Source organism: Phocoena sinus, chromosome 1 (assembly GCF_008692025.1).
Source record: "Phocoena sinus isolate mPhoSin1 chromosome 1, mPhoSin1.pri, whole genome shotgun sequence".
NCBI classification, from domain to species: Eukaryota; Metazoa; Chordata; class Mammalia; order Artiodactyla; family Phocoenidae; genus Phocoena; species Phocoena sinus.
Genome location: NC_045763.1, coordinates 7653459 through 7680706, shown reverse-complemented (window position 1 = coordinate 7680706; position 27248 = coordinate 7653459). Strand labels below are relative to the sequence as shown.

Sequence of the window (27248 nt, the reverse complement as noted above, 5' to 3'; positions counted from 1 at the left end):
CTCCAACCTCCTGCCTATATAGCATAACAGTTACAAACCCCTGCTCTGAAATCAGGCTGTCCAGGTTCAAACCACAGCTCCAATATTTACATGAGCTGGATGACCTTGGGCAACCTAACCCTAGCCTAACCTTCCTTTTGCCCCAGTTTTTCTGTCTTAAAACAGAGAAAATAATATTACCTACCTCATGATTATTGTGAGAATTAAATGAGACAATACACATATGCTACATAAAGCTGCTTTTGGCAAGTAACGAACACACTATGAATATAGCAATTATTTATGCTGCATATCATGTTGCTGTAATTCAACTCTTTTTAAAAATATTTATTTACGGCTGCGTTGGGTCTTCATTGCTACACGCGGGCTTTCTCTAGTTGCAGCAAGAGGGGGCTACTCTTTGTTGCGATGCACGGGCTTCTCATTGCGGTGGCTTCTCTTGTTGCGGAGCACAGATTCTAGGCGCAGAGGCTTCAGTAGTTGTGGCTCACGGGCTCTAGAGCACAGGCTCAGGAGTTGTGGCACACTGGCTTAGTTGCTCCGTGGCATATGGGATCTTCCCGGACCAGGGATTGAACCCTTGTCCCCTGCATTGGCAGGTGGATTCTTAACCACTGCGCCACCAGGAAAGTCCCTCAACTCTTTTTGATCTTCAAAAAAAATTTATTTCAAATGGTTCAATCAACTATTATTACTCTACTGAATCTGTTTTTTCATGGAGGTTTTTTTCCTGAAATTCTTTCTCTAATCTGGGCTGAAAATCTCTAACCCATTGTGCATCTGTCATTCTGAAATATGACATTTCAGCTCTCTCCTAAGGGAGATCCCCTATTTCTTAGAACCATGTCATTGTCTTTCTTGTTTTACTTCCTAATTTTTCTGGAGCATATCCTCAAATAGCTTCATAATAAAGGGCAAATGGGAGATAAAATAAATGTCTTTATTCTTCCTTAACTGAGAGAATTCTAGGCTGGAATTTTCTTTTAAAATTATGAATGCATTCTTCATTGTTTTCTGGCACCGAACACTGCTGTTGAAAGTCTGGTGCTATGCTGATTCTTGTTCCTTTTCATGTAACCTGCTTTGTCTTTTCGGAAGATCTGAAGCATGTTCTTTTTATCCCAAATGCCATAATGATGCATCATAGTGGGAGTCTTTTTCATTCATTGTGCTGGGACTCAGTGAAGCTATCTCCAACTCAAAGCACTCAGTTCTAATTATTTCTTTAATAAACACTCCCTATTAACTATCAATAAATAAAATACTTTCAGGAGTTCCCCGGATGCCAAATTGCTCAAAGTGTTTTGGGAACTTTTAGGGAATCACCTGTAGAGCCTGAAGTATTTTTATAATTAAAGCTGAAACATAACGAATGACAATAAAGAAACCAACATTTGGGAATTCCCTGGCGGTCCAGTGGTTAGGACTCTGAGCTCTCACTGCTGAGGGCATGGGTTCAATCCCTGGTCAGGGAACTGTGATCCCACAAGCCTCATGGCGCGGCCAAAAAAAAAAAAAAAAGTAAACATTTATATGATACTTTCTAACTTACAAACTACGTTTCACGCACATTATAATTTAATTCTCACCATAAAAGAACAAAAAATGGCCAAAGATATTTAGTTTGTTCCAAATAATAACCTATTGTTAGATATTTAGTTTTTCTAGTTAATCATCTATCATTGGTCATTTAGATTTATCTAATTTTTCACTATTACAAACATCTCAAAGAAATAATAAGTTGAGAATGAGTTGGAAATTAAGGCTATAAAACATCTCACTGTGTACCTGTAAGCCTTGCCAACACTCAGAAGACCTGTATCAGGACCATTTGTTTGTAGCCCAATTGTGTTCAGACCCAATTGTTAGTCTGACCAACTTACTTTTGCTCAGATGTTATGCTCGCGTGAGACAAAGTTAGTGAGTGGCAGAACCAGGGCTAGAATTTAGGTTTCCTGACTCCTAGGTTCTCTCTCACCAAAAAGAAAAATTCGAGATAAATTGGAGCTGTGTAGATTGGAAATGAGCCCTTCTGGCTGAGGAGTTGCGGAATGTGAACTTCAGTTCCTTAGACAACAGGAAACTGACGGTTTCTGAGCAATGGAGTGACAACAGGGTTCTAGAAAAACAATGCTCTAGAAAAACAATGCTCTAGAAAAATAAGGTGACATGAGTGTTTAAAAATCCTTATATGGTTGTATGATCTTGACCTGATCACTTAATTCTGTGTCTTAAGTTTCCTCAACTGTAAAATAGAGATCATGATATGTTACGGCAAAGTGCTTATGACGGTGCCTGGTGCATTGTCAAACAGCTACCAAATAAATGATAGCTGTCATTTGTGAGGAAAGTGATAATACTGATGATGGTGATGCTGTTGGATTAACTGGAAGGGGCAAAACGATAGGAAGGCTAGTTACAAAGTAATGAAAGCTTCAATTTAAGTACAGTCAGTGGGAATGGAAATTAGGAAACATTTATTCAATAAATACTTGAGGTCTACTCCAAACAGTGGCAGGGATCACAGGGACACTGCTAATTGTTAATAGGAAATAAAGGAGAGAAGAGTCAATAATGCTCCACACAGCATTAAAAAAGTGAGTTCACTGGTTAGAATGATTTAAATGTCCTACCTTTCAATTATCATCCCAAGGATGATACCAGGATTCACTTGGGGCTTGTTCCCCACCTCCCACTCCTTATCTGCCCCCCCCCGCAATTCCCATGCAAAGTACCTGTGGTATTATGGAGTGGCCCTGGGCCCACAGGGAAATCAGGGTATCTGGCCAGCTACTGAGCATGCTCTCAAGGACCGTGGTGGAGGGGCTTGATTCAGCTGGAGTCCAGCATCAGTTCCAGCCCCACCCATCTCAAGTTTCAGGTACCACTCCCCAGGGGGACTAAGCTGTGAGCTGAAGAACAGTAAGCTTGAGAGCAGGAGGTGCAGATCCCCTGGGAGCTGCTGGCTGTGCAGGGAAGGATGGAACAAAGAGCTTGAAGCCCCTCCCTGACCTTGGGGGCGAGCTCAGGTTTCTAGGTCCTCCCCAAGGGAAGGGGTGGGGAAGGGGCTGGGGGAAGCTGATCTCTCAGCTTAAAGGAAGCTTTCTCTCTTTTCACATTCATGACCTGTCTCAAATATCCAGCTCAGTTCTATTAATTCACTGTTAACACAGCCAGCTTTAGACTTTAGATCCTCAAAGCCATAGAAGAATTAGGTTACAGCGAGCTTCTATGTATCATAGCTTAGAGTGGCTTTCAAAGAACAAGGATCTGCCCCTCTCCATTGGAGAGTACTTCCTCCGTATCCCCGAAGGGTTTGTGTGGAGGGAAGGGGGCCTCGGCAGGTGAAGAATGAGTGTAGAGGAGGTCTGGAAGCTCTAACGGGACTGTTCTGGGTCTTCCTTGCCTTTTGCTCCAGGTGCTCAAGGACCAGGGCCACCATGATTCACTTCTGTCTGGCTCATACAGCCTATCACTTGCACTGCTGGCTGCCAAGATCTCATCAGCTCAGGCTGTAAGTGTCCCTCATCAGCCCACTGTGGCAAAAAGTTCATTTCTTCCTGAGGCTGTCCTGAGGCTGAAGTAAAATTTATTTTCAACTTTAAAATCACTGACTTTAAGTTTCAAAAACATTGATGTGTAAACATTAATGAAACATTTTGTAAACATTGTCAGTTTTTAAAACATTAACTTAAAAAAAAACTGTTTGGCTTTTCTTGTCACACTTCAGAATGCTCAATATAATTAAATCTATTTTGACCGACTGTTAATGCAATTGACTTGACAACTTCTCAGATTTACACCTCTAAAGGGACACTATTCCTTTTAAAATAGTAACCTTAAACATGTAACCATATTCTAGTTCTAACAATGTGCCATTGCTTTAGTCTGGGGGTATATATATATATATTTTTTGTGTGTGTGTGTGTGTGTGTGTGTGTGTGGTATGCGGGCCTCTCACTGTTGTGGCCTCTCCCGTTGCGGAGCACAGGCTCTGGATGTGCAGGCTCAGCGGCCATGGCTCACGGGCCCAGCCGCTCCGCGGCATGTGGGATCCTCCCGGACCGGGTCACGAACCCACGTCCCCTGCATCGGCAGGCGGACTCTCAACCACTGTGCCACCAGGGAAGCCCTGGGGGTATATTTTGAAATTGCTTTTTGTTTTGAGTACCTTCACTGGGGGTAAATCTTTGTCTTTGGAGGGGAGATTTAATTTCTACAAATACCCTAAAGTCATTCAGTGCTAAATCCAATTAATAAAATAAATAATGAAGGTGAATAACAGTTTACAGTGAAGAGGTAGAACTATTAGTTAAGGAATAAGATTTTCCTACATGTGTGGAAACTATGTAAGTGTAATCTCAAAAGAATTTCAAAATTGAGCGGTAACCACAGACCTCATTTGGTTGTGTAAGTTGTGGTAGGTACATTAACTCACTCAGTGTGAACCACCTGGCTGGGGGGGGGAGAGCGAGCACAGTACAGGGCCACAGGGTCCTAACCATGCTGTAGCTCACCCTCTGCTGTAGCTCTACTGCTCGCTACTACTAGGTGTTTGTCCTCAGACTAGACATTTAATGTTTCTGAGCCTCGGTTTCCTCATTTATAAAATGGGAAACCACAGTCCCATTTCATAGGATTGTGTGCATATTAAATGAGAAAGTGAATAAAAAATGTGACACATTTGTCTACTAATTAATATTAATAATTCTTACTATTGCTTGTGGGTTGTCTTATGGCATTAACTTACAGCCATGGTAAAGAAACGAAGGTTCTCAGGGACTTCTCTGGTGGTCCAGTGGCTAAGGCTCCATGCTCCCAATGCAGGGTGCCCAGGTTCGATCCTGGTCAGGGAACTAGATCGCACATGCTGCAACTAAGAGTTCACATGCTGCAACTAAAGATCCCGCATGCCGCAACTAAGACCCAGCACAGCCACAATAACTAAATAAACAAATAAGAAAGCAAGGTTCTCAAGATTCCTTAGAGACCAGTAATCACAGTGATATAGTAGGAGCTCAATAAATGGCTACTATTATTCTTACTGAAGTATTATTAGACATAATTTTGCTGTAATGGGATGGATCTCAGTTCATCTTTGCTATGCTTAAAACTTTTATTTCTGTGGTTTGATGTAACATTCTCGTGAAACAGAACTTGAATTTGGTTTCTTGAAGGCATTTTATCACTGAAAAAGTAATGTATCATGTAACTCACTGTGTCCCATGCAGCCAAGTGACAGTGTTCCTGCTTGGGATCACCATTCTGACCCTCCAGTTCTATGTTCTGCTGAAGTAAGTTCTTTCTCCAGCCAACCCCCTCCCCTGGCAGCTCAGCATGCACGTCTTACCTGTGGAGATGGCTCGGGTGTCCTCTGCCATTCCTGTTATGTGTTTAATTGCAGCCTGCCCCATTGTTTTGCCCCTATTATCAATGGTAGTCACCTGTTTCACCTCTTCGAAGAGTCAAAAATCTCAGTACAGCCAGGAGAGCTGGGATTTGGGCAGATTGAGTTTAACTTTTAGTCAACAGTTATTTCTTCTAGTATAAGAAGTCGTCAAATGGGAAACAATGAGAGCACCGACGTTTCAATTTATAAATTCCCTAGAGAGCAGTCCCAACAGCCTAGCATTAGCTAACTTCTGCAAGGCTGAGGGTGACACAGGCACACTCAACCAGATTATGACTTGACCTGTTATTTCAGATTCTATGTTGGAAAGTAGTTTTGGCTGAAAAAGGCAGTTAATACCTTTTTCGGGCAAACGAGGCAAATGCAATTTGATACATTCAAAATCAACTGCAGTTCTAAAAATCCTAAAAAAAAATCTGAAAACTTAAGTGATGGGGAAGGAATGGAAACTGTGACACTCCTTGAAATTAGCCTAACTCAAACTTGCCAGCTTCTACTATAAGAGGTTTGTGTGTGGTAGGGCATATTTCCTTACTCCAGAATTTCCACAAAATGCTTTTTCACCAAAATATCAAATTAACATGAATTAGAAAAATGGTAAACATTATTTGTCCACCAATTAAGATATTAGTAACTCTTAATAATGCTAGCATTAATTAATTTGCAGTCACAGTAAAGGAACCAAGGTTCTTAAGAGGAGTGAGTTGCCTGGAGCCAAATGAACCTAGTGCCACAATTAGAATTCAAGGGTCGGGGCCTTCTGGTGTTACACTAACAGCATGGATTTCTTCTAATAAGTAATCAATTTATGTATGACCCAGGGTATTGATTTTTAGGCCCAGATCTTCTCGATACTGCAGTCAACCTCTCCTCACCAACCTGGTTGGTAATATCATCTTTACTTTCTTCACAATTGGTAAGTGTGCAGTCATTCTGTCAGGCACTTTTAAGTGTCTACTATTTGCCAGACACTACTAGAATAAAAACGGGTAGAATAGGACTTCTTGTTCTTCAAGAGCTCAAAGACCGAAACCTAAGAAGAAATTCACATTTAGAATTCAGGTGAAGGGAATTCTTCTTTTTGGTTTTGGTTTTTGGCCATGCCGCACAGCAGGCGGGATCTTAGTACCCCAACCAGGGATTAAACCCGTGCCCCACTGCAGTGGAAGTACAGAATCTTAACCACTGGACCGCCAGGGAAGTCCCTGAAGTGAATTCTTAAAAAGTTCCTTAGTATCTCTTTTAGTCATCCTACAACTTGAATATGAATCCAAATTAAATTAAATACTAATGTTTTGTTTTGATGTTATAAAATTCGTTACAGTTATAAAAATATCAGATTTATCCACTCATTCAATAAATAGTTACTAAGGAGATGATATAGGTAGAAAAACAGGGACCTCAACTAATTGAAGTCAAAAAATGATACAAAAGAGTTGGACTCTGAAATGTGCTGAAGTTTTAGGAATACCTTAAACTAGTATATTTTACTTACATTTTCCTTTGTATGTACTTTTAAGAGTGATGTGAACTTTAAATTAAGACTATGTCTAAATTTTTATAAAATGAAAAAAGTTATTGGATGCCTTAACATGGTTCTAGAAAGAGTCTCCAGAGAATTCCCTGGTGGGAGGCCAGTTCAAACAGTAATCCCACAACAGCAGGAGCTACTTCTTCTCTATGACCTTCCTTGCCCTCATTTCTAAAATGGAGATAAAAATACCTGCTTCACAGTTTTGCTGTAAGGTTTAAATGAAATAACGGGGGAATTAAAAAAAAAAACTGTCACAGTTATTATCACTAGCATTGCCGATAGTAAGCACATGACCTCGATCAAAGGAAAACCTTAGCCTGGCTAGGTTTTGAGCACTTTTGTTCCACAATAGATACATGAGGAAACACCTTCTATTTAGGGTCTGCATTCAAGAGTATACTTCTGAATGAAATAATGCCATTTTGCAGCAACTATATGATATCACTTATATGTGGAATCTAAAATACGATACAAATGAGTATATCTACAAAACAGAAACAGGCTCACAGACATACAGAACAGACTTGTGGTTGCCAAGGAGAAGGGGGAATGGGGGAGGGAAGGATTGGGAGTTTGGGGTTAGCAGATGCAAACTATTATGTATAGGATGGATCGACAACAAGGAACTATAATCAATATCCTGTGATAAACCATAATGGAAAAGAACTTGAAACAAATATATGTATAACTGACTCACTTTGCTATACAGTAGAAATTAACAAGACATTGTAAATCAACTATACTTCAATAAAAAAAAAGAGGAATGTATTTCTGAGATAATTCAACCCAGTAAGCTGAGGCTCTTCTGCTGTCCTTCTAGGTTTTACCGTGCTGCTCACTCAGATGGAACCAGTCCCGCAGGCACTGAAGAGGATGTTTTCTGTATTTGGTGTGGGGTCCTTCAGTGAAGGAGTCTGCACCGTAATGTTAACATTTTTGGCAACCGACTGTGTACGTTTTTAAATACTGAATTTCCAAAGGCTCATCTTAACCTGAAAGCTTGGCTGTATACAATGCACCATTAGTCCTCAACATTTATTTTCTACTTACACTAAGAATAGAGATGGAGAGATAGAACTCCTCAGTAGACACATCACAGTTAAAACACTTCAACAGGGAAAGTTTAAAAATTCCATGAGAAATTTTTCTTTTTGTAGAGTGAAGTCTGCTTTACTAGAATTAAAAAAAAAAAAGTTAAGACATTAATCAACGGTGGTAGGAACTGCTGGACGGGGTTGGCACATTAAGCAGCAAGCTTTCCATCTCCTGCTAAGTTGGTGCCTTTGTTTAAACCCTTTCAGCAAAAACATTTAAAATATGTATTGCAATTAAAAGCCAAGTATTCCTAACAGTTCTTTCTTCCTCCCAAATATAGGAAAAAAGGACTCCTGAACTTTACTACTTGTCTGTGATGCTTTCAGTAAGCAGTGTGGTTTCTACAGGTAAGCAAAAACTTCCCAAGTAACCCATACCTATTTAATGGCTTAACCAGTCCTTCAAGGGAAGTAAATGCTCAGGTAGGATTCTTACATTGCAAGGGGAACGTATAGCTCCTCTTAAAGCAGGAGCTCCAAGAAGCTGCAGAGTTTTAAAAGCAAAGAAAAAGCAGAGAGGGTTAGAATGGGATATAAAAAGCCATCCTTCTCACATTATTTCCACTCCATTTAATTAGATCCCATTCTTTATCCTACAGTGTTTTGCTCAAGCCTGGGGCTGACTTGGCTGGCCAGTGTAACCTGTCCAAGGCCAGATACTAAATCAACAGTCTGAAGCTGACATCTGAGCCTTGCTGGTCCCCTGCCTTAGATATATGTCTTGGCAGGTTGAGCCTTTTCCAGCAGCCTTGTCATCTGACTACTGCCAGCAAACATGCGCCCATCTCCACCCTGCCACTCCTAGATGAAGTGGGGTCAGCTGAACATCAGAGCCACGACAACAAGAAGCACAGCAAAACCAGTCACTGGGAAGAAATTTGTCAGGTGACAACATTAATGAGCACTGACAATGGATAAAAAGGAATCGTTCAACCAAAATCACTGGGTCGATATCACAAGCAAATTCAGCCCCAGTAAGGATCTCCTATTAGATACTTTCAAGATCATTAGTATTTTGACTTTCTGAACCTCCTTTTCTGTTTCAGTGAAGTTAGTAGCATCAGCTGGATGGCCACTATAAAAGTATTGAGAAGGAAAAAGAAAAATATAGATCTTAGTAATGAACAAAGGTCTAGTTTCAAAAGAACACAGTGATCCAGACTGTATATTTGAACAAGGTCAATCTATCACTTCTTTAAAAGTGCAGTGGGAGATTTTAGAGTAAAACTCATCACGATCTCCCCTACCTGGGCTACACCAATCTCTTGCATCATGACAGTCAACTGCTGTCTAGAGAAAATAGCCAACTGACCTGCATGATGCTGTCTTTTGACTTGTTCTGTGTGTATGCACAGATTCTGAGGGATTTTAAGTAGTAGCTAGATACTCACAGATGCTCTCAAAGTCTTTAGTAAGTGGAGATAATGCCATTTCTTGAGGGGAAGAACAGTATCTCTTGGCAGAAGGAACAAGTTTAATACAAACATCTCGCAACACATCTATGACAGACACAGATCTTCACAAATGGGAATGATTGTTTTCCATCTGCTTCTCTGTTCAGGTGATACTTGCTGTAGGGGAAGTTACCCACCAACACACTATCCATCCACCACACTGACATTTTCTGAGCACCTTTCACATTCCAGACATAGCTCTAAAACTTAGGAGTTAGAAACGCGAGTAACTCATAGGTTAACAGTGAAATCCCCTGAAATAATTCTTTTACTATGGTTAACAGAAACTATTGAAAAGTAACACAGCCTTTTACATTCTCTAGACCTCATTAACCAAATATCAACATGTCAGATGAATGTCAACTTATCTCAAGATAGGATTTTTATCAGAAGTTTCTTTTTTTCTGAACTATCTTGCCCCTCCCCCCCAAACCTGAGCTACTTGAAGATCTCAGCTGATGACAAACCCATCCTTCCAGTTGCTACAGTCAAGTACCTCAAATCATCCTAAATGCATTGTTTTTCTTTTCCCACACCCCATCAGGAAGTCCTAATGGCTTCACCTTCAAAATACATACAGAATCCAACCATTTTTCGCTAGTTGGAAATTTTTAACTGACTTTTTCTAAATGCAAGAGGCTGCTTCTTAAGACCAAGGCTTCTTGGTACTTCTTTTTTTAAAAACTAATTTATTCATTTGGTTGCTCCGGGTCTTAGTAGCAGCAGGCGGGCTTGCAGTCTCCTTAGTTGCAGCATATGTGCTCCTTAGTTGTGGCTCCAGGGCTCCTTAGTTGTGGCACACGGGTCCCTTAGTTGTGGCATGTGAACTCTTAGTTGCAGTATGCATGTGGGACCTAGTTCCCTGACCAGGGATCGAACCCGGGCCCCCAGCATTGGGAGTGTGGAGTCTAACCCACTGAGTCACCAGGGAAGTCCCTGCTTGGTACTTCTGTGTCTTGAAATTATGTAACATTCTTAACGTAACTCCAGAAAACGAAATTCTGTTTCTTAATTGATAAGCATAACTTGAAGCAAAATTTAACCAGCACCTTAACCCATAACCTATAAAACTGAATTTTCATGCACATTTATGCTTTTATCATTTCCTCCAAAACCAAGTCACCAGAGTTAATTTCATTAAGAAACATTTATTTTATGCTACCAATATCGTATGAAATACAAAGCATGCTCTTTCTCCACACAGGTGAAAAGTATAAAATTCTAAAACTGCTATTTTTTAGCCCCTCATAACTTAGACAGCCATGATCAGCAATCGTCCCTCACAGACTGACAACACTTTCTGCTATAACCCATGTTTGCTCCGAGTGGAAAACTTTTGCTGAGCAACTTCATGGGGGATGCTTTGTTTTAGCGGTTCTCAATCTGGGACCTGGGCTTCAGAGGTACAAAGTCTCTGAAGTTGTAAGCAAAATGTTGGGCATGTGCACCTATGAGCAACTTTCTGGGAGAATGTAAAAGGAAGTTTGAGAAAATAAAAACATTAAGCATTACACTCATTAAATTTACTATAAGAAAAAAAATACTTGATGTTTGACATCCACTACTCTCCATTTAAAATTTAAAAAACAGGGCTTCCCTGGTGGCGCAGTGGTTGAGAGTCCGCCTGCCGATGCAGGGGACACGGGTTCGTGCCCCGGTCCGGGAAGACCCCACATGCCGCGGAGAGGCTGGGCCCGTGAGCCACGGCCGCTGAGCCTGCGTGTCCGGAGCCTGTGCTCCGCAACAGGAGAGGACACAACAGTGAGAGGCCCGCGTACCACAAAAAAAATTTTTAATAAAATTTTAAGTTAGTCTTCACACTACTTTTTCCACAGCTGCTAAACCCTAGAAGTGAAAACTTTCTAATTACTAATTGAATTGAATATTGAATTTCTAAATGCTCATCTAATCTGAAAGCTTGGGTATATTCAATATACCATTAGTCTTCAATATATACTCTCTACTTAGATTAAAATTAAAGATATGTAAAAATGGAATTCCTAATTAGACATATGTCATAGTTAAACATTTCACTGGAGAAAGGTCAAAAAATTCCACAAAGAATTCTCTTCCTTTTTCTACTTTACTATAATTTTTTCTAAGTTAATATGGAACTGTTGGAAGATTGTTTTAGGGTGTCCCCATGCTCAGAGTTTGGATTTTATCCTGTAGGGAATGGGGATGTTTTAGAGGGCTTAAATAGGGAGTAATATATCAGTGCACTTTAGAAATAATTCTCAGGACTTCCCTGGTGGCACAGTGGTTAAGAATCCGCCTGCCAAGGCAGGGGACGTGGGGTTGAGCCCTGGTCCGGGAAGATCCCACATGCCGCAAGCAATGAAGCCCATGTGCCACAACTACTGAAGCCCACGTGCCTAGAGCCCGTGCTCCGCAACAAGAGAAGCCACGGCTCACTGTAACTAGGGAAAGCCCACACGCAGCAACGAAGACCCAACAGTCAAAAATAAAAACAAATAAATAAATAACTTTATTTTAAAAAAATGCATTCGTATGATGGCATATTAAATAATGGGGCTATGAGTAAAACAAAGTAGGGCAAGAGGATAAGGAGTGTTGGAATTCTAAATAGGGTGGTCAGGAAAGGCCTCACCATGTGACATTTGAGCAAAGAATTAAAGGAGACAAGGGAGTGAGCCATGCAGACACCTAAAGGAAAAATGTTCTAAGCAAAGGAAACAATGCAAAAGCCCTGAGGCAGAAGTAGGCCTGCCCAGTTCCACGATCTCCAGCGAGATCAGAAGGGCTGAGCAGGAGTTAACAGAGGGAAGGAATTTTGGTAGATGTCATCAGTGGTAAAAGGGAGCCACTGCACGGTTTCTGAGCAGAGGAGTGACATGACCAAACATATTTTCAAAGGATCTCTCTGGCTGCTAAAGCTGACAACAGAATGTAGGGGGAAATAGGGTGGAAGAAAGGAGACCAGATGGGAAGGTACTGCTGTAACCCGGGTGAGAGCTGATGCTGACATGGACCAGGGTGGTAGCAGTGGAAGTGGTGAGAAGTCATTCGATTCTAGATATATTATAAAGGTAGAGCCAATGTGATTTGCTGATGGATGGAATGTGTGCTGCGAGAGAAAGAGGAGTCAAGAATGACTCCAAAAATTTTTGGCTTAAGCAACCAAAAAACTAGAGTTACCTTTAACTGAGAAGAGAAAGATGGTCATGGAATAGGTTTAGGGGAGAAGATCAGTAGTTCAGCTTATAAAGAAGTTAAGTTTGGGATGTCTATTAAATATGCAAACGGTGGTGTTAAGTAGGTAACGCAGAACAGAGCCCAGGTCAGGGGAGAGGACGAGAGATTTACTAGATTTGGGGTCATCTGCATATAGATGGTATTTAAAGTAGTAAGACTGGATGACATTACCAAGAGAGTGAGTGAGACAGAATGCAACAGCAGTGTGGGCATCACCGGGGAACTGGTTAGAAATACACAACCACAGGCCCTACGCTAGGTCTACTGAATCAAAATTTGCATCTTAACAAGATCCCCAGGTGATGTGTGTACATCTTAAAGTTTGTAAAGCTCCACTGTTCCAGGTGAGAGATAATGAAGGGTAATAACAGGAGGGATGGTGTCAAGGGTTTACAAGTACATGAGCTGAGTGAATGGAGGAGGGAAGGAGGTGAAGGGAGATTTCTGACTTAAGAGACCACTTAGATGGTGTGCCGAGAGTCAACAGAGAGTATTAGGGGAAGCACAGGTTGGGAGGTATGAAGGGAAAGCATAAAGAGACACACTACGGTTTTAAAGGTGCTGCTGAACTTGAGGTATACACAGGACATCCGAGTAGGGAGATCTAGTAGGTAGACAGAAAAAGAGAGAGACTAGAACCTGGCAGTAAAACCCAGAGACACTAAAGATTACCTTCAAGGAGATATCATGGTTAAAAGAAGGCTGTTTATTTGATTTGATTTTTTTTTGAAGAACAGAATTAGAATGTTGGTTGGTTGAGGGAAAAGCACAATTAGGAAGCCACACAGCCTGCAAGAAAGCTAATAATTGATGGAGAAAGGTCCCTAAGGAGGCCACAAAGAAAGGATTTTTTTTTTAAGAAAGGATTTTAGGTACAAATTAAAAGCATAGCTTAAAAATAATGAGGAGAAATGAAAACATACGTCTACACAAAGAATTGTATGGGTTGGCTTTATACGTAATAGTCTACACAAAGAATTGTATGGTTTGGCTTTATACATAATAGCCAAAAGCTGGAAACAACTCAAATGTTAATCAAGAAATGAATGAATGAATGAAGTTTATTATTAGCTTAAATAATGGAATACTACTGAGCAATAAAAAGGAAGAAACTACTGATACAAATAACATGGATGAATCTGAAGAGACATTATTTTGAGTGAAAGAAGCCAGATACAAAAAAGAACATGCTATATGATTCCAGTTATATGAAATTCTAGAAAAGAATTTATAGTGACAGAAGACGGATCAGTGGTTGCCTGGGGCGGGGGAAACTGACAACAGAAGGGCAGAAAGCTTCAGGGTTCCTGCTATGGAATCCTTATTTTTTCTCCTGTGCTCTTCACTGAATGGCAATACATTCACCCATTCTCTTTGGATGGGCTTGTTTCTCAAAAATAAATATCCAGTTATACTAATGTAACTATAATGATGGTGACAACTATAACAGTAACATTCATTGAGTTCTTCCTGTGTGCCAAAAGCAATATACTAAGCACTCATGTGATCCTTACAACACTCCAATGAAGTAGGTACTATTATTCTTTTTTTCCCTAACATATGAGGAAACTTAAGCTGAAAGAGGTTGATTAACTTGTTCAAGATCTCACAGCCTGTGTAACAACCTTGACTCTAAAAGTTCATGCTCTTAACCGTTACACAAGATTTACAATAGTACGTTATCTACTCGTAGACATTAGAAAGAGGTCCACGCATTCAGAGTGCCTTTGGCTCATGGTACTTCTTTTTTTTTTTAGATGTTGGGGGTAGGAGTTTATTAATTAATTAATTTATTTTTGCTGTGTTGTGTCTTCGTTTCTGTGCGAGGGCTTTCTCTAGTTGTGGCAAGCGGGGGCCACTCTTCATCGCGGTGCGCAGGCCTCTCACTATCGCGGCCTCTCTCGTTGCGGAGCACGGGCTCCAGACGCGCAGGCTCAGTAGTTGTGGCTCACGGGCCTAGTTGCTCCGCGGCACGTGGGATCCTCCCAGACCAGGGCTCGAACCCGTGTCCCCTGCATTAGCAGGCAGACTCTCAACCACTGTGCCACCAGGGAAGCCCCATGGTACTTCTTATTAGCCACTCAAGTTTCATCGGCCCCTGCATATTCCCTACCTAGTTGGAGCAGCTAGTGCTCTCTGGACTCCCATCCCAAGTCCAAGTTGAGGTGTCCTAAACCTTCCCAGCTGCCAAGTAGTATTTATCTGGTTTTCCAGTTATGACTCCCAGTTCTGAGGTTTTCTTCCCCAATGCTCTCTCCTGTGACTACCTACCTAATATTCATTCGTCTTTTCCCAACATCTTCTCTTCCCTCCCTATTTCCCCTCCAGGCTTGTATTCTATTTTTGTTTGGGAACTGGAACCCAAACCAATTTCTCTTGTCTATGCACTAGGAATACTTTTTCATTGTCCATTAGCTCTAAACAGAACTCAAAGGTATGTAAGAACACTCTCAGCATAGAACCGCTGAATCAGACTGTCACCGAGAAACAGCACGCAAATACAACGCACGTATGGTGAGGCCTTTCCTCCACCACTTCTAAGACTGTACACAGTAAAACCAACATAAATGCCTAAATAGAACACCTTATTATCATCATCAAAATTAGGGGATGAACACAGTGAGAAAATGTTTATTCAGCAAGTTCTTCCAATGATGAAAGAAGTATATTTTCCAGTTTTGTTTTGTGTGGCACTGGCCCTAACTATTTGTCATTGAGAGTTCGATATTCCACAAAAATGTTGACGCTTCCACACATATTCACATGTCAAAAATTAGGGCTAATTATATTAACATGACAGCCACTTACTTTTACAAAGCAAATTCTGTGAATCTGAGGCGTTTTGCAAGGTAGGCTATTGGAACCATTCCAACTGGTGTGTCAACAGTTTTCTCTAAGTTGGACTTAGAAGAGTGGTTTCACATGCAAATTGTAACTCTGAGAAGCAATTTACGGTGATAAATTAAGAAATTCTATGATTGGACAAACAATTCATTCTGGTGGAGTTCTACGGTAATCTTGGAAATTTGTCCTGGGTGGCCGAAATATAATTAACTTTAAAGACAACACCTGAGAAACAATTTCGCCGTAAACCCTGATGTCGTCTTGTGGACTAATGACTTCAAGGAGATGGGCTGGGAACATCTGAAAATGTTTTAATTTTCTGAGTAACTTCTAGACTGCTGCCAACAGCTAGCAGTCTCTCCTCAAGAGGAGTGAGTGTCCCGCTTCCAGGAACATAGATCTAGTCTTTTATAGATTTGGAAATTACGAATTTCAGAAAAATGAGAAGTGCCCCGCCAAGCCCAAGAAGCCTCTAGAAAAGGCTTTTTTTTCCCCCAGGGTGCACTCACTTGTTCCAGAGGCAAATTTACCGAGGTTTTCGGTTCCACAGAGAGAAACAGAAACAATGAAGGGGCAAGACTCCCTGTTCCAAACTTGAATGTGACCTAGCTTCAGGGACAGTTGTACCTTACCCTCAAAGACCCTAAGCAGTCCTGAGCTGACTCCAGCAGAGACGGGTTTTTCAAGAGCTCTGGGAAGTGACTTACCTCCTCCTCAGGGCGGACCAGCCCGAGCTCTCCGAGAGACGCTCCGCAGCCCGGACGCTAATGAGGGTAACACCCGCGGCCGCGCCCTCATTGGCTCCAGGAGGCCGGAAGTGCGTGCGTCTGACGGAAGTGCTCCTCTTCTACGCGTCCGCCGAGCGGGGCCCCTCAGGTAGGCGGGGCCCCTGGCTCCGAACTCTGGGACCGAGTGGTGGGTGGAGGCGGAGAAGGGACCCCGAGGGCCTGAGGAGGTGGTTCGGTTTGTGGTCGGGAAAAGTGGAAGAGTTTCGAAGGCAGCGGATTCCCGGCGACCTCTGGTGGCAGTCGGGCCTAGTCGAGCCGGCCGCCGCACGACCCAAATGTGGGAGCTTCATGTTCGCCGGTGGGAGATGGGATTTGGGGCTGTGATCGGGGCTGCTCCCTGACCGCGTCCGGATGGTTGAGGTCCAGACGCTGCTCACTTCCAGCCGGGAAAATGTATGCGCTCCTTTTCCGTGATTTTGGATATGACAACTTCCTTCAAGGCAGATCCGGGTGCGGGGTTTTCCTGAGTAACACTCTCGGCCTCACTAGAAAAAAAACCTCAGAAAGACTGCCAGAGGCACAGTCGAAAAAGAAAACGGGTTTCTCCTCCTCCTCCACACCCCCTCCCGCCCCTATGATGTCGTCCTAGAAAGAGAGGGTGTGTTTCAGTTGCAGGCTGCCCAAGTGGCAGTTACTGGGACTGCTTTAGGTATACGTTTATGTATAGCAAATAAAACCACTTTTTAATGGTTTCCCTTTTCCCAGCCAGCTCCACCCCCAGGTGGTTTGAACTTTGAGCCTCTTGTAGTCCTGATGAACAGTGTCGCTTTCCTCAAGTTTAAGACACTTGGAACTTGAAGAATTGGAGGTTTATGCAATTTGAGACCGGTCCGCACTGAGCAGAGTTAAGAGGATTAAGAGACAGGTGAGCATGAATGAGTACCTTAATTCTCAAAAATTAAGTTTTTGGGCCTCCCTGGTGGCGCAGTGGTTAAGAGACGCCCTGCCGATGCAGGGGACACGGGTTCGTGCCCCGGTCCGGGAAGATCCCACATGCAGCGGGGCGGCTGGGCCCATGAGCCATGGCCGCTGAGCCTGCGCGTCCGGAGCCTGTGCTCCGCAACGGGAGAGGCCACAGCAGTGAGAGGCCCGTGTACTGCAAAAAAAAAAAAAAAAGCTTACAGTTTTTGAAGAGTAATTTTGCAGTTTCGGTAAAAGGTGCACCACCTTTATTGAATACTAGGTGGTGCCCGTGAGTTAATCTTTCTGGGATAAATCTCAAATAATGTAGCATGAGGGTAAGGTTTTTGAAGCATTTTCATCTTCTCTGAAATTCATTTAGAATAGCTTTACCTCCTTACAGTACGTTGTGCCTTTATACAGTTCATTCAGTTATCGAATATGTAGTCTGTATTAAGTGCTGAAGAGGCTAAGAAAGGAATCAGACCCATTTTCTGCTCTCAGTTTACAGTCTGGAGAGGAAGACAGACAAATAAACAACAAGCTATGATGAAATCACATATAATTCAAGGCAGACATAGTGTTAAATGGAGACTAAGACATAGATCTTAGTCTCCAAAATCGCAATTGATCGCAAAAGCGATCAATTATCATTATTCATTTACCATTTATTTATTCAGTACCTTCTATCTGCCCAGCATTGTGCTAGACGCTGGTGTATAAAGAAAATGTAAAATCCCTACTCTCAAATAACTCACAATGTAGTGATTGGGAGGGAACCAAGGAAGGCATTATGGAGAAGGTGAAACTTGACCTTGAAGGATGGATGACTTGGCCTTGATAAGTAGAAGAAAATGCAGGCTCAAAAGAGAAGGATGAGGACTTCCCTGGTGGCACAGTGGTTAAGAATCCTCCTGCCAATGCAGGGGACACAGGCTCGATCCCTGGACCAGAAGATCCCACATGGCGCGGAGCAACCAAGCCTGTGCGCCACAAATACTGAGCCTGCGCTCTAGAGCCTGCGCGCCACAACTACTGAGCCCGAGTGCCTACAACCCGTGCTCCGCAACAAGAGAAGCCACCGCAATGAGAAGCCCACGCACTGCAGTGAAGAGTAGCCCCCGCTTGCCACAACTAGAGTATGCCCATGCACAGCAACAAAGACCCAACGCAGCAAAAAAAAATAAGTAAAATTTTTTTTTTTTTGCAGTACGCAGGCCTCTCACTGTTGTGGCCTCTCCCGTTGTGGAGCACAGGCTCCAGACGCGCAGGCTCAGTGGCCATGACTCACAGGCCCAGCCGTTCCGCAGCATGTGGGATCTTCCCAGACCAGGGCACAAACCTGCGTCCCCTGCATCAGCAGGCAGAGTCTCAACCACTGCGCCACCACGGAAGCCCTAGCCAGTCTTTTTTTTAAAAAAAAAAGAGACAAGGATGAGCTTCTTCTCTGTCCCTTTAATCTTGCCTCAGGGAGTTTCTTGGCTACTCCTCCCTTGATTAGCAGCTATTCAGAATCCACCCTTTGGAACTCAGGGAAGGTCTCGAAGGCTGGAGTCTTACCTGTAAGAAATGGTGGACAGGGAATTCCCTGGTGGCACAGTGGTTAAGAACCTGCCTGCCAGTGCAGGGGACACGGGTTCGATCCCTGGTCCAGAAGATCCCACATGCCGTGGAGCAACTAAACCTGTGTGCCACAACTACGGAGCCTGTGCTCTAGACCCCATGAGCCACAACTACTGAAGCCCGTGCTCCACAATGAAGAGAAGCCACCGCAATGAGAAGCCGGGGAACCCCAACAAAGAGTAGCCCCTGCTCGCAACAACTAGAGAAAGTTGGTGTGCAGCAATGAAGACCCAACACAGCCAAAAATAAATAAATTTTTTTAAAAAAGAAATTGTAATAACAAAAACCTTATTTCCGATATTAACAAAAAATACAAGATATCTAAGAACATCCAGTGTTTAAAGCCTCTGTGAATAAAATAATACTTTTTTTTTTTTTTTTTTTTTTTGCGGTATGCGGGCCTCTCACAGTTGTGGCCTCTCCCGTTGCGGAGCACTGGCTCCGGACACGCAGGCTCAGCGGCCATGGCTCACGGGCCCAGCCGCTCCACGGCATGTGGGATCTTCCCAGACTGGGGCATGAACCTGTGTCCCCTGCATCGGCAGGCGGACTCTCAACCACAGCGCCACCAGGGAAGCCCTAAAATAATACTTTTTTTTAAACTAGAGATCATAAAAGAAAGCTTTGATAAGTGGAGAGATATATTGCTTGATTGGAAGTTTCAAATTTTAAGGATACAGATTTTCTCCATATTAATTTTAATGTAACCCCTGTCAAAATCTCAACTGAGGGACTTCCCTGGTGGTACAGTGGTTAAGAATTCGCCTGCCAATGCAGGGGACACCGGTTCGAGCCCTGGTCCGGGAAGATCTCACATGCCTTGGAGCAGCTAAGCCCGTGCACCACAGCTACTGAAGCCTGCGTGCCTAGAGCCCATGCTCCACAACAAGAGAAGCCACCGCAGTGAGAAGCCCATGCATTGCAACAAATAATAGCCCCTGTTCGCTACAACTAGAGAAAGCCTGCACGCAGCAACGAAGACCCAATGAAGCCCAAAATAAATAAATCAATAAAATAAAATTAAAAATTTTCAATTGAATTTTTTTTGGAATTTGTCAAAATGATTCTTAAATTCATCTGGAAGGGAAAATGTACAAGTATAGTCAAGAATTTTGGGGAAAAAAAACAATAATAGAGCCAACTCCTTATCAGTCATCAGTATACACCAGCTCTAAAACTATAATAATTAAAATAGTAAAGTAATGTCTTAGGACCAGAATATTATCAATGAAACAGACTTGAGTCTGTTTCTATTGAGTCTCAATTAAAGGTAGCATAAATAAATACTAGTAAACAGTGTTGGGGCAGCTGGCTATCCATTTGAAAGAAAATAAAAGTTAGATCCCTACTTCACAGCATTAACAAAAAAATAGTATATTTTTGGGAATTCCTTGGCAGTCCAGTGGTTAGGACTTGGTGCTCTCGCTGCCATGGGCGCGGGTTCAGTCCCTGGTCAGGGAACTAAGATCCCACAAGCCCCACGGTGCAGCCAAAACCAAAAACAAAATAGTATATTTTTAAAAATCTTGAGATGGTCAGGGCTTGCTTTCATGGGACACAAAACTAAGAAAACATAGAGGAGAACATAGGTTTGGCCATTAAAAATAATAATTTACCATAACAAAAAATGCCATAAATAAAATTTAAAGCCAGGAGACAAGAGATAATATTTGCAACATAATTGCAAGGACTTTATATCCATGTTGTATAAATCAGTAAGAGAAAGATAATCCAGTAGAAAAATGGGCTACAATGAAGAGAAGCCACCGCAATGAGACAACATTTCCAAAGCAGAAATTCACATCAACAGTTGTTCATTGGGCTTCCCTGGTGGCGCAGTGGTTGAGAGTCCGCCTGCCGATGCAGGGGACACGGGTTCGTGCCCTGGTCCGGGAAGATCCCACATGCCGCGGAGCGGCTGGGCCCATGAGCCATGGCTGCTGAGCCTGCGTGTCCGGAGCCTGTGCTCCGCAACAGGAGAGGCCACAACAGTGAGAGGCTCGCATACCACAAAAAAAAAAAAAAAGTTGTTCATGCCTACAAGTCATTAGGTAAATGCACCTAAAGACCAATAAGATAATACTAGGAGTATTCTGAGTCCTGGAGTGTACTTATTAAGAACGAAAAAGAATGTTAAAATGAATCTTGTAAAGCAGAGTCACGCCTGATCTGTTTCTTTATAAATCTGTATTTTCATCTATCAAATATGTTTAAAATAAGATAGACTAATAGTTAAGACTTCTAATTAATTTGTGAATTCAATTAAGAAGACTCCCAGGCATTTTTGTGGGGTGTTAATACTATATGCGTTTCAAGTTTTATATATAAATTGAGATTTTTTTTTTTGCACGACTGTCTTCCCCACACCTGTAGCTCAGAAAGAGTATAGCCAATTTTTTTTTTTTGGCTGTACCACGCAGCATGCGGGATCTTAGTTCCTAGAGCAAGGATCGAACCAGCGCCCCCTGCAGGGTAAGCGCAGAGTCTTAACTACTGTATTGCCAGGGAAGTCCCCACCACTTTTTTTTTTTTTTTTTTTTTTTTGAGTATAGCCTACTTTAAATTGCTTTATTGTTCTACTTAGTAAAATGGCTTCCAGAGGAAAGACAGAGACAAGCAGATTAAAGCAGAACTTAGAAGAACAGTTGGATAGACTAATGCAGCAATTACAGGACCTGGAGGAATGCAGGTAATAGTATAATTGTGTGCTGCTATGCTGTAAAATGGCTTTTGTCTCCTGCAGCTAGATTATAAGCTGCATGTGTGCAGGCCCATGTGTGATTTTGGTTTCCCCTGTAGTGTTCTTCACAGTGCTTTGTCTGCTGGAGAAATAAACTCAGTACTGGCTTTGGAGTTTAAAAGGCTGGGATATGAAAGTATTTAGATTAATTTCAAAGTGAATGTGAACTTGGGCTAAATATTTAACCACCTTAAGTTTCCATTTCCTTGAGTATGAAATGGAAATAATAACACCCATCTTGTCTTCAGTATTTGAAGTAGCCCTGCCTGGTATCAAGCTGAGAAGGTACTGCTTGAACTTCTGGTGTGTCTTCAGCCTTAACTGCTCAAAGAAATAAGACTGCTCATTGCCTTTTTAACAACCTTGAAAGACTATTGTAACTATTGCAGATGAAGGGAACAACACAATGCTTGGCCCAAAGCAGGCACTAGATAAATGGGAGCTGTTTTGTAGTAAATGTTTAATAAATGGCTTGTTTGGAGTACTCAGATGGCAAGTACTGCATTGCTGTTGTATTTCAAGGTGCATAAAATTTTACCTACCATTAATGATAATGATGGTAATAATAACAGCTATTTATTAAGTACTTATATGCCAAGTACTTTCCATATTTCATTTAATGCTCATAGCAACCCTATAAAGTAAGTACTATCATTATCTACAGCTTATACAATAGATAAAAAAAACTGAGACTTGGCTAGTCAAGTATCTTGCCCAAGGCTATACCATTGATTCAGAGACTGCTTAAAAGGAAGTTATTATGTGGTTTGTTTGTTAAGTATGTCTCATTTTGGTTTAAAAAAAAATAAGAAAGTTTAATTGTCAGAATTGCAGGAAAACGCCCACAGTAATGTCTGAACACATCCATCATTAGTATTTTGATATTTCCTTTCAGCCTTTTTCCCCCAGGATATTTTTTGTATATATATGTATCTGAAGTCTTAGTGTATAAATACTAAGATTGTTTTTTTCTTTTGGAACTCTATATTTTTCTATATTATGTTCACTGTACTTCAGAGAGGAACTTGATACAGATGAATATGAAGAAACCAAAAAAGAAACTCTGGAACAACTAAGTGAATTTAATGATTCATTAAAGAAAATTATGTCTGGAAATATGACTTTGGTTGATGAACTAAGTGGAATGCAACTGGTAAGCATCATTTACTTACATTGGTGACACAGTTTGGTTTTTGTTGTTGTTTTTTTCCAGTAAGTATATTTAAGATAGAAAATGTACCCTTTTTGGGGTTTAACTTCTAGAGGAATGTCTACTTATGGATAAAACAGCATTTGCTTCCAGATCTTCATCTAGTTATATATTTGACTCCAGTGACATGCATAGAAATAGCAAATGGATACTAAAGTTGTAATACTGTTTGATGAACAAAGAAGACCTATTAAGAATTGAAGACCTATCAATCAAATATTGTAATATCTGCTTTGTTGGACTATTTTGGTTAGTTTTCACCTTCTTGTATTTCTAGGCTATCCAGGCAGCTATCAGCCAGGCCTTTAAAACCCCAGAGGTCATCAGATTGTTTGCAAAGAAACAACCAGGTCAGCTTCGGACAAGGTTAGCAGAGGTAAAGTTTCTTTAAATTGATCCAGTCCCTGTATGTATTTCTTTTCTCAGCCCAAGAATTTGCTCATTATGTTATTCTAAAGTTTAAAATTGGTCATTTGAAAATGTACAACACCAAGAGTGAACCCTAGGGACTTCCCTGGCGGTCCAGTGGTTAATACTCTGTGCTCCCAGTGCAGGGGGCCCGGGTTCAATCCCTGGTCAGGGAACTAGATCCTGCGTGCCGCAACTAAAAGAGCCCGCACGCCACAACGAAGACCCGGCGGAGCCAAATAAATAAACAAATAATTTTAAAAAATAAATTAATTACATTTAAAAAACAAAAAGAGTGAACCCTAATGTAAAGTACGGACTTTGGGTGATTACGATGTGTCAGTGTAGGTTCATCAGTTGGAACAAATATACCACTCTGGTGGGGATGTTTATAATGGGGATACTATGCATGAGTGATTGCAAGGGGTGTATGAGGAATCTCTGTACCATTTGCTCAATTTACTGTGAACCTAAAACTGCTCTAAAAAATAGTCTATTTCAAAAAACTAGTCAGTTGACTTTAGAGCCACACCCCACAACTTGGTTTCTGACAAAATTAGTCCTTTGAGCAGTTGTTGTTGATAACAAATGTAGAGGTTTAACCAGCATATGGCAGTTTAAATTGCTACTGACTGCTTCTGCTACAGCTCCACATTTAAAGTTTTACTATTTATTTCTGGAGCTCTGAATTGAAATCCCATCTAGCATTCATTAGCAGCCATGCTTTATGCATGTGTGGCCTTTCCCATCTAAGAATTTCAAACATCTTTATAAACCTGACACTTGAGGAAGTCTGTTTATAGACTTGAATATAGTTAAGACATTAATAAGTTATTTGCAGCCATTGGTAACTTAATAGCATAGTGGTTAAGAGCATGGATTTGGATCAAACTGTTTGGATTTGTACCCCTGTTCTACTGTGGACGTATGTGACGTTGGGGAAGTTATTTTCTTCAACCTCTTTTTTTTTTTTTCTTCTTTTTTCTTTCTTCGGCCGCACCATGCGGCATGTGGGATCTTAGTTCCCCGACCAGGGATCGAACCCGTGTCCCCTGCATTGGAAGGCGGATTCTTTACTACTGGACCACCAGGGAAGTCCTTCTTCAACCTTTTTTTGTGCCTGTTGCCCCATTTGTAAAAAGGCAGTAATGATAGTCCCTACCTCTTATGGTTGTTATGAGGTTTAAATGGAGTAAAATGTGTAAAGCACATAGAATAGTACCAAAGCATAGTACATGTTATCAGTGTTTCTGGTGGTAGAGGTGATATTTAACCAAAGTTCCAGGAGATCTGTTACCAGTTGTCTCATTCAGGCCTTTAGACCACACTTCAGTTTAATGAAATAGAGTTCTTAGAGGATAGCTCCTCTTTAAAGAAGCTATTGACCTACTAGTTCCTCAGTAGAGTTTAAAGACAATGGTTATGGTTAGTATCAAGATTTATTAGAACTGTGTAATAACATTTCTATCATGTTTGCCTTGAGTTGTTTCTATAGTTCTTTATAATATTAATTGGTAGAGGACCTTTTCTTTAAAAAGTACATCTGAAAAGCTTGATTTTTTGCAAAGAATGCTTTTAACTTAAATACCATATGCTTTGCATTCATCTGTTACAGATGGATAGAGATCTCATGGTAGGAAAGCTGGAAAGAGACCTGTATACTCAGCAGAAAGTGGAGATACTAACAGCTCTCAGGAAACTTGGAGAGAAGGTACTTGTATTTAATTTAATATATTAGGTATAAAGAAAAAGTGTGAAGTATTTGGTATAGAACTTCTTGATCTGTGATTTAGTTTGTGGTCCTAAGACATTCTTTTTTTTTTTTTTTTTTTTTTGCGGTACGCGAGCCTCTCACTGTTGTGGCCTCTCCCGTTGTGGAGCACAGGCTCCGGACGCGCAGGCTCAGCGGCCATGGCTCACGGGTCCAGCCGCTCCGCGGCCTGTGGGATCTTCCCAGACCGGAGCACGAACCTGTGTCCCCTGCATCGGCAGGCAGACTCTCAATCACTGCGCCACCAGGGAAGCCCCTAAGACATTCTTAACAGTGATTCCTAGAGCCACTTTGTTCACATTTGAACTCAGTCCTTTGGGTTTTGTTCTGTTTGTTTAGCTGACTGCAGATGACGAGGCCTTCTTGTCAGCAAACGCAGGTGCTATACTCAGCCAGTTTGAGAAAGTCTCTACAGACCTTGGTGAGTACCCTTGTATTTCTGAAAGCTGGATATGAATTACTGCTCTAGATTGACAGATGGCACGGGTGAGATAAAATGATGGCCTTTTCTTGAGTTTAGAGGTGAAACCAGAATTGTTTTCTTTATAAACCGCTTTTTAATGGGTTTGTTTTCCAATACTATTTAATTAAAAATAATCAAATTAATATAGCCTAATGCTTTAAAAATATTTCAGCTAAATGTAAATATAAAAGTAAACTAAAATGTTACATGTTCTATTTCATACCCTAATTAAAGTAAGTATTTGTAACCAATAAATTGCCCTACGTGGCTGAGTTGTTTGTGCAGGGAAGGAAATTGTCGTGGCAGTGGGGAGGGTCAGGGATAATGCGCTGATAATAAAAACTCGTTTCATTTTCTGTTTTATCATCTACGTGATAGATTTTCCTCTCTTTACCTGGAACTATAAATGCATTTGAAATGACATTTCTGTTTATTATGTGTCTTTCTCCTTAGGCTCTGGCGACAAAGTTCTTGCTTTGGCAAGTTTTGAGGTTGAAAAAACAAAAAAATGACATGGTGTGAAAACTTAGGACATCGATCGCATTCTTGTTGTAAATGGCATTTTTCTTCCGGGGATTTTGAGTCATGGCAAAGAAGTCAAGAGATTCATGAAATGTATTAATAACCTAAGAAAAGGTGACAGAAAAACATACTTAAGGCTTTTGTTTATGCCCTTCATCATTGTGCTTTGTGTAGGGATACCCACGTCTGTGATCCTGGACTTGTTGGGATGGAGGGGCTCACTGGACCTTATTCATTATGATTTGTCTGTTTAAGAGAAAACAAAATAGTGTCTCTGCCTGTCTTTATTGAGCCTCCTTGTTTTTAAATGCTGGTAGTAAATGAAAAGATGTGAACTGATGATTCTTTTCTGCTCATAATTTATCCCCACTTGTTGGAGTAAATAATGTAGCAACATCAACAGACCTCATATGTGTTCACAGAACTTTAGAGTTCTGAGTGATCTTAGAATCATTTTCATTTTACAAACAAGGAAAGTAAGGCTCAGAAAGAGCAAGTGACTTTCTTAAAGTCACATTAGAGACAGAGCTGGGGATAAGACTTGGGTGTCCTGTCAGTTTAGTGTCCATTGAGTTTTATTTCTTTATTTTGTGCTGCTTTGAAAAAATAATTCCCACATATCAGTATAAGTCCGTATTTATGAAAATTCAATGTCCCCAAAAAAGTTGTCACTGAGTGACCATTCCCCAGCCCGTAAGCTCTCAGTATGAATGGTGCCCATTGTATCTCTGAGTTTTGAGCTTGGAACAATGGGAGCCCTGTTGAGAGTCTCCTGAAGTAACTTAACCTCCTGCGTTGTTTCACCAGGGAAGCAATTGGAAGTGGCAGCTCGAGGCCCTCCCTGTGTGTGACCTCTTTGCTGAAACCCAGAGGGTGGTGACTGTAAACTACTATTTACTCTTCAGTTTTGGGAGAAACACAGAATAAGTTATGAGAAGAAGCCGGTTTCTCTCCTGAGTGTTTACGTCTCTCTGCATGCTCAGATATATAGATTTTTCCCATATGCATGTACGTCACCTTATTTCCCAGGCTCTGGCCACTTTATATTCTTTCCCATTTTTCTCAATATTCTTTTTCTTTAGACTTTATACAAACTAAAAACATTTTTAAAGCTTCTTGTGTACTGTAAACTCTACTAGGTGCTCTGCCAACTGGACAAATTAGGGGACCTCAGCTACATTAATGCCTTATTTGGAACTTTTAATGGGTACTTTTTTATATATTGGTTATGATGGTCACAAACTCATTAAATTGTGACAAACTAAGAAAAA

At 41.3% G+C, this 27248-nt stretch overlaps 2 protein-coding genes across 6 annotated transcripts in view; one reads left to right on the top strand and one right to left on the bottom strand.

The window, feature by feature from the left end:
• The window catches only part of NMNAT1 (nicotinamide nucleotide adenylyltransferase 1), a 23993-nt gene extending 7609 nt beyond the window's left edge, over positions 1–16384 (bottom strand). The window contains exons 1-2 of one of the 5 annotated variants that reach the window (XM_032630872.1): positions 16260–16294; positions 4751–8117 (exon numbers count right to left, since the gene is read on the bottom strand). The gene's annotated coding sequence lies outside the window, so the exon portion shown is untranslated. Of the gene's footprint in view, positions 1–2735; positions 2831–4750; positions 8332–16184; positions 16204–16259 lie in introns of those variants that run through there. The other 4 variants (XM_032630849.1, XM_032630864.1, XM_032630840.1 and 1 more) reach the window with 4 other exon arrangements.
• LZIC (leucine zipper and CTNNBIP1 domain containing) lies at positions 16374–27248 on the top strand. The gene is made up of 8 exons (XM_032630903.1): positions 16374–16428; positions 17046–17205; positions 21448–21552; positions 22621–22756; positions 23091–23189; positions 24837–24932; positions 25332–25413; positions 25909–27248. The coding sequence occupies exons 3-8, from the start codon at positions 21452–21454 to the stop codon at positions 25965–25967; spliced, it is 573 nt and encodes a 190-aa protein (XP_032486794.1). The 5' UTR covers positions 16374–16428; positions 17046–17205; positions 21448–21451; the 3' UTR covers positions 25968–27248.

Coding starts and splice junctions, on each gene's coding strand:
- LZIC (XM_032630903.1), top strand. CDS start 21,452: ATGGCTTCCAGAGGAAAGACAGAGACAAGCAGATTAAAGCAGAACTTA. Junction 22,757..23,090: donor AACTAAGTGGAATGCAACTG/GTAAGCATCATT, acceptor TTGTATTTCTAG/GCTATCCAGGCAGCTATCAG. Junction 25,414..25,908: donor GAAAGTCTCTACAGACCTTG/GTGAGTACCCTT, acceptor CTTTCTCCTTAG/GCTCTGGCGACAAAGTTCTT.